Source organism: Eumetopias jubatus, unplaced genomic scaffold, assembly GCF_037043125.1.
Source record: "Eumetopias jubatus isolate StellerSeaLion01/CBP00866 unplaced genomic scaffold, mEumJub1_p1.0 scaffold_1, whole genome shotgun sequence".
In the NCBI taxonomy this organism is placed as follows: domain Eukaryota; kingdom Metazoa; phylum Chordata; class Mammalia; order Carnivora; family Otariidae; genus Eumetopias; species Eumetopias jubatus.
In genome coordinates, this window is record NW_028274807.1 from 109,000,024 (window position 1) to 109,007,311 (window position 7,288).

The 7,288-nt window shown below is 42.3% G+C and overlaps 1 protein-coding gene across 3 annotated transcripts; it reads right to left on the minus strand.

Annotated features, from left to right (window-relative positions):
- Positions 1-536: 536 nt before the first annotated feature.
- Positions 537-7,024, minus strand: P2RY1 (purinergic receptor P2Y1). Of its 3 annotated transcripts, XR_003609256.2 has the most exons (3): positions 4,925-7,024; positions 3,524-3,563; positions 537-2,847 (listed from the first exon to the last, which is right to left on the minus strand). XR_003609256.2 is itself a non-coding variant. In XM_028103181.2 (2 exons), the coding sequence occupies exon 1, from the start codon at positions 6,085-6,087 to the stop codon at positions 4,963-4,965; it is 1,125 nt and encodes a 374-aa protein (XP_027958982.1). In that variant the 5' UTR covers positions 6,088-7,024; the 3' UTR covers positions 537-2,794; positions 4,925-4,962. The 3 variants fall into 3 exon arrangements, 2 of the variants coding, with proteins under 2 accessions (XP_027958982.1, XP_027958981.1); XM_028103181.2 differs by lacking the exon at positions 3,524-3,563 and having other exon boundaries at positions 537-2,794; XM_028103180.2 differs by lacking the exon at positions 3,524-3,563.
- Positions 7,025-7,288: the final 264 nt, after the last annotated feature.

The window sequence follows — 7,288 nt, forward strand, 5'->3', positions numbered from 1 at the left end:
TCATAAGGGCTGCAAGCTATTTACACTTTTCTATCCCCAGGATTCTGTGACAGGGCACGTGTCTCAGCGGACAACCAGAAAACCCAACACAGGACCATTATGCACCTACCTTCTCCACTAAGGAAAAAAAAAAGATAATGCTGTAAATATGCTTCCATTCCATTATATACTTTTTCACTACACAGGACCAGATATTTACTTTTTAATAAACTTGAAAGAAGCAGGCAATGCAGGCTAATGGATAAACAGAAACCACAAAGGATTATTATTAGTATGATTACCTCCATGGATAAAAATTAGAGGAGAAAAGATTACAGCTACCATTTAAACACTAGTATGAAAATACATAATGATCCTGTATTTTTCTCAAATAGTGATATTATAAATTATCTTGCACCAGAATTCTTTAACACTTCCCTTTTTACAGTCTAGGCCACACCTTAAGAAATACATAACTCTGCCACCCAGAATAGTATGTGTCAAAATTTGGCGAAACTTCTGAGTATTAACACTATAATAACATAGAAGCCATCAGATCACATTTCATAGTTTTATTGAGACTTTTTCAGTTTTAATTGTCTATAGTAGGTACAATTCTGATGATCATGATCATATCAAAGCTCTCCTATTATAAATAGTAAATTGGCCACATGCCTTAGACACACACACATACAAACACACGATATTATACACTCCTGCATGCAAACTTAGAGGAAATACACATTCCTTTTATTAAAAACAATTATATACAATAAGTCTGGAATTTGTTAAGCTACCGATGATTTAGATAAACCTGAGAAGGCTCAAAATGTCAAGTAACACTGTTTCCATACTGCTCATTCAATGAAACTGTTAATCACAAAGAAATCTAGTTCAACTATATTAAAATCACAGATAATACAAAAATAAACATTTTTGCAAAAACACTAAACATACTAGAAGTCAAAGTCACAAATTTTGATATGTAACATATATTCCCCTTCATATTAATTTGTAATGATGTGTATAATACAATGTATGACATAATAAAAATTGTAACAGAGTTCAGCAGCCAAATCATTTACAGTTATCACTATAAAACTTGAAGTTAAAGTTACCAACTAAACAACAAGAACATTAAAATAGCAGTGTTGAACTTGCTGGTAGCGTGTTACTTAGAAACTACATCTCAAAGAACTCAAGATTGTATTCTTTCACCTTAAGAAGAAACACAACACAAAAATGTAAGCAGAACTGAGGACAGTAAGGGATTTTATCAGCTGCCTCTTTTCTCTCTCCCCCATCCCCCTTTGTTTTTCCTCAAATTTTAATCTATCTATAATGCCCATCCCTGCAGACTTCTAAAATGTAAGGGATCTAATTGGAATTTAGGACAACCTTTCGCATTGGAATTGGAAGTTTCAACCATATTTGGGGGCACAATTCTAAAGGTCTTAAAAAGACAATATAAACTTTTCTATGTCATATAAAATATAGACAACACAGACCTAGTCTGGCAAAGATATTTTGTATTTACTATTGAGCTTATGATAGTTTGACACCACAGTGTGTCTATATAGAGAACCCTAAGTAAAAAGGTAAACATGCAAAAGCACTTCTAGAGAAAATTAACCACTTGTATCACAAAACATTCATATTTTAGATCAAAAAAATCTTCAAACATTTCAAGATACTGGTATTTGAAAAGCAAAATATACAATAACTCATTTTATCTACGCATCACATTACATAAAATACACTAGTGTGACATATTATACATTGTAATAAATATAATTTACATCAGCATATTTGATCTTTCAAGAAAGCCTTTTAATCTGTATAACTGAAGAATTGTGAGCTTCGTCAATAAATACGATTATGTTAGTTATAAAATGACCAGCTAAGTTAAAGCTTCAGGAGATCCCTAACTACGTACATATCTTCATTTTCCCTATTCCAATTCCAGCCGCTGTAAGCACAGACATCTCTTGTATCCAAAAGCAGTTTACTGTACTGTCCGAGTAGATTGAGAAAACTTATAGGTCATAGATCCAAATCATAATTGGTGAACTTTGTGAGAATTTCTAGCCCAGGACTGCAATGGAAGAGTCCTGGAAAGTACAGTAGCAGATTTCATGCACCTCTGGCTGGCTGTAGTTTTAATGTTCTACCACATCCCCTGAGGTCCCAACAGATGGAGGTCATCTAACCTTTTTAATACATGGAGAATGGTGTTGAAAGAGTCAGAGTTCCACAGTTGGCCAAGTGGCAAGGTCGTGTTTTTAATGCTGAATCCTAACCTCTGCTGTATCTCTTCTTGGTTTGTGTTTATATCATTTCCATGCAAATGCATAGTGATGTTTAAAGAGTCAAAGACACCAATTGGTGAGCCAAAAATACCTTAAACTTGGCATGAGAATCATTTTGTAGTGTGAAATTTAGTTAACTGATAAATTCTATAATTTTAGCAGTTTTTTCATCAAAATGCCAACAGATTTCTGCCTTTACTATTAAAATACCTACTTACATCATCACATGTCATCAGATTTCCAGCCAATAGATCACTGCTTCATCTTGACTCTCTGTGTGTTTTTACCATTAGCACAAACTTTTCCTGGAGACCTCTTTGTGCCTAGAAGGGGTTGGGCAAGATCATTCTTGTTACTATTTGGCATGTATTCACACGTTGTAATTGTCCACGACATGATGTATGAAGAAGAAACACTGGAAAAAAAACATGCCAAGAAGTAAAAGGGCATTTCTGGGCACTGTCCACTTCACTGGATCCACAGTCCAAAAGAAAGTTCTCTGGGAGCTGAAACACAATGTATGTAACATGTATGGTAAACCAGGCAGGCATCCTGAGACCTAAAAGGAAGAAAACTAAAGTGAATGGTGAGGAAATATTATAAAAATGTATACCATTAGCTTATGAGTTCAAGGAAGGTACAGGCTTTGAATTTCCATTTTGGTTAATGTAGTGATATTAATCTTACATCACTGAGCATGATGTTTGACAAGGATCGTACAGTAATGACATATTTTATAGTTTTCTTTTTAGGATTCCACACAGACAATGAATGCTATAGAGGACCCTAACTAAGTGAGAACCTTAACTAATGTCTTTCCTCAAAACGAGGTGGTGTAGATAAGACATCTAACTGGTTTCTTTTTGATTTGGCTCCTATAATTCTGTGCATTAACCCAAACATATAAAAAAAATCACTTTTAGGAAGGCTTAACACTGCTTTTCTTCATTGATTTTAGGGGCCAAAGACTGGATAAACTGAAGCAAGTCTAAGAAGAAACATCCACAGGCCACCCAGGTACCACAGGAGCTGCTTAAGTCCTGACTGTCCTGTCGCTGTGTCCCAGAGGTGTTCTTGCCTTAAGACAGACTCCAAATTGCTTTACTTACAAAGTGCTTTCCAACAAGTTATCCCACCAACAGTTGCAAACTCTAATGTTGGCTTTTTTGAGGCTAGTTTTGACAAAAATTCCTTTGATACTGTATTTATTAGGAGTTAAAAATTGTGTTCCTTACCTTATTATTCTACATCCTTAGAATTTGACCATTTCAATGGCTAGAAATGCAATAGTCAATATTATTCATTGAAATTCAATATTCATTTAAAACTCTTATTAAAGTTACTAAAATATTTAGCAAAGTTTTCATTACTGCCTGGCAGAGGGGGAAAGAAAAAAAGAACTGACCAGTAGTCTTCTCTTAAACTATTAGCAGTCAGATTTGTAATCTCCACAACTTTTTAGTGCTGTGGTACCTTACATACCACATAAATTTAATTCTCTGTATTTCCCATTCCCATATATTTGCAGCTTTTTTTCTTTTAAATGTGAGGATATAAGATCCATTATAGGATTATAGTTTTTCATTCTATCAACACAACCTGTACAAAGTCTGTTGCCTTTTTTTCATATTGCATTTAATGTTTTCCAACATTTTGAAGAGGCAAAAGAGAGCCTTTATACCATTTTAAGGTCTTTATTCTAAAATTGTCTTCTCTAAAAACAAAAACAAACAAAAAAGCCCCATCTTTTCCCCACTCCTAGTTGCCTCATACATTTGAAAATATGTTTGCAGCCTATGCATGATGAAGGACTATTAACCGTTCTCCCTCTGATAATATCATCCTCTTGGCCAACATTCTTCGACCCTGGTCTGTAATATATCTGATTTTTTACATTGTTTTCACAGCTATCAGTGAGCATTTGTACTGCAACACAGACTCCTAAGGCAGTGCACAGCCATGGTGCAAGTAAATGTTCTTCACCACAGGAAGTCTAAGAGTTCACAGTGTTTACAAGGAAAGTACATGAACTTTGATTGTTCCAAATGCAATTTGCCTGTAAGATAATATATGCAGAATTCCACCACCAAATATCTAGCACCTAAGTCTTCTAGAACTAACTGGGTAATAATCACTTTCTAGGTTTTTAAATTCATTGGTTTAACTTTTCTATTCAATTCTCTAAAGAAACAGCCTGCTACAACCTATGCTTCTAGGACCAAAAGAGACATGGAGCTGAGATCTCTTCACCTGATATTGAAGGAATGGAGTTTAGTATTTTTGCTATACTTTGAGAATGTGGAGTCTGTTCCTACCATAGATCACTGAAAACTCAAAGTTTCCTTGGATAAATTATTAATATCAAAATAGCTCTAGTACTCAAGTGCACTTTAAACAGAAAAGCTTGTAAATTTTAAAGGCAGATGAGAAAGTAAATGTTTAAGTAGGATAGGATAATTTTATTTTACACACTTCTATTTAGAAAGGGAGGCCCTGAAAGGGAACCCAAATGAGCCAAATGTAGGGGTGGGTGTTTTCATTTTTTTTAAACTCACTATTTTCTTGGACTTAGTTTTCTCTAAGCTTACTAGAAACTTAAAGGGGAAAAAAGCACTTGGCTCTATTAAGCATCCTACCATGTTACAAAAGTGAGTGTTCGGTGATTCTTGCATCCTCACAAGCTTGTATCTCCATTCTGCTTGAATTCAGATAAAATATTGAGGGTCATGTCTTCACTCTTGGACTGCAAATTTGCCTCACTTCTTCTGGAAGCTTTCCTAGTGGCTCTGGAGAGTCTCCTCCTGAAAGTATCTCCTGCCAAGAAATAGAGAATGGGGTCCACACAACTGTTGAGACTTGCTAGACCTCTTGTCACCTGATAAGTGGCATAAACCCTGTCATTGAAAGCACACATTTCTGGGGTCTGAAAATCCAGCCGGGCCCTCAAATTCATTGTTTTCATCACATGGAAAGGGATGTAAGAGACAGCAAAGACAGTCAGTACAATAATCACCAGGTAAATGGATTTCCTCCTCAGAGGAGAGTTGTCCAGATCGTTGTAGATCAAAGCCCTCACAATTAATCCGTAACAGCCCAGAATCAATACCAAGGGGACACAGAACATGGCCACGGTTGTGCACATGCTGTAGATGAAATAACTCCGCAGGTACTCGTCGGAGGTGGTGTCGTAACAGGTGATGGTTTTGTTTTTCCGGACCTGGGTGCCTGAGTAGAAGAGGATGGGGGAGATGCCCACCACCACGATGAGCCACACCAGCACGCTGATATAGACTGCGTTCTTCTTCTTGAGCCGGCCCAGAGACTTGAGCGGGTACACCACGCCACTGTACCGGTGCGCGCTGATGCAGGTTAGGAACAGGATGCTGCCATAGAGGTTCACATGGAAGATGAACCTCTGCAGCTTGCACATGGCATCCCCAAAGATCCAGTCCGTCTTATTGAAGTAGTAGAAGATGAGCGCGGGCAGAGTCAGCACGTACAAGAAGTCGGCCAGGGCCAAGTTGAACATGTACACGGAGATGCCGCTCCACGGCTTCATGTGGAAGACGAACATCCAGATCGCCACGCTGTTGCCCAAGAAGCCGATAATGAACACCAAGATGTAGACAGCCGGCAGGTAGTAGAACTGGAAGCCCGTCTTGGTCAGCGAGCATGCGAACGAGGCTGCTGCGACAGCAGCAGTGGAGGCTGCAGTGCTGTTCCCCCAGGGCAAACCCTGACCAGCCAGGAAGGTAGCGTCCGTCCCATTGGGGACAGCCGGCCACCGCACCTCGGTCATTCTCTCCTTCCCCGACTTACACGGCGGCTCCTAGGGGCAAGTAGCAGCGAGAGGGCGGCAGCGGCGAGGGGCGCACCGAGCATCGAAAAAGCGAGGGAGCGGGCGCCTGGGATCCGCACCGGAGGGGGCACACACGGGCTCACCCACACCGGCTCCAGTCCCGCGTTCGCCACGGGCCATGAAATCCGCCCGCGGCCGCGACCAAGCCGGGCTGGCTGCCGGGCCAGCAACTTCCCCGTCCGGCTGGTCAGTGCCGAGGTTACACAACCGGGCGCACAGGACACCGCCACCGACAACTTTCCGACTGCGCTTTCCCGAGGGTTCGTGGGTCCTGACAGGAGAGCGGAGACCCTGCTGGGGGTTCAGCGAGGAGGTAGAGCCCAACTCGCAGTACTGCGTTCCGGCATGGGGAAGGCGCTCCCCAGCCTTCTTTCCCCAAAGATCAACTTCGTTTGGGCATCTTCTTTCTCCCTACCTTGCGAGCAAGCAGCTCATTTCAGGGGGCCCGCGAGGCTTCCTTCTCGGTCCCTGCGCTTGCTCAGCCTCTGGGGGCCATCAGAGCGCGCGTTACTGCAGACCCGCGCGCCTCTGGATCGCGGAGTGTTCGCCCTCAGCGCGGCTCAGGGCCCCTCCTCAAAGCTCTGCTCGGGGGAGTGCTGGGGACAGGCGGCTCCCCGCGAGGATGGGCGGAGTTTGAGCACCCGGGTGAGTCCGGGCTCCCAGGAGGCTAGGGGCGTGCCTCGGCGGAGCCAGCCCGGCTGCCCGCCGGGGCTTTTCAGAGCGTCCGCCTGGAGCCAGAGGAGTCTTCTATGGAAATCTTCACGGTGACCGGGAACGCTCAGCCTCTGCCCCTCCTCTGCTCCCAGAGGCGCGGAGGGTGAGGGGGCGCTTGGTCCGCCTGGCTGCTGGGGAGCGATTGGCCCGTGAGCGCTCCTTCGCTCTTCCGCCAGCTATCCGGCAAAGTGAAGTTGCTGACACACAGGAAATCCTTCTGACTGCTCACAGCCTTTGCCTTCAACCCTAGAGCCCACGGGTCCAAGACAGAAGTCTCTAGGGCCCTTAAGAACCACGCCAGGTGTCTGCAGGTTCCAAGCAGCCAGCAGTCTCCAACGGGGAACGCCCTGCTGGTGCAATGCTCCTAGCTTCACGGAGACCAGATTCCAAGCACTTGCTGGAACGTGCTACTTCAAGAGAGCAAGAG

Bases quoted from the DNA above. Each gene is read 5' to 3' on its own strand.
- P2RY1 (XM_028103181.2), bottom strand. From the start codon at position 6,087: ATGACCGAGGTGCGGTGGCCGGCTGTCCCCAATGGGACGGACGCTACC.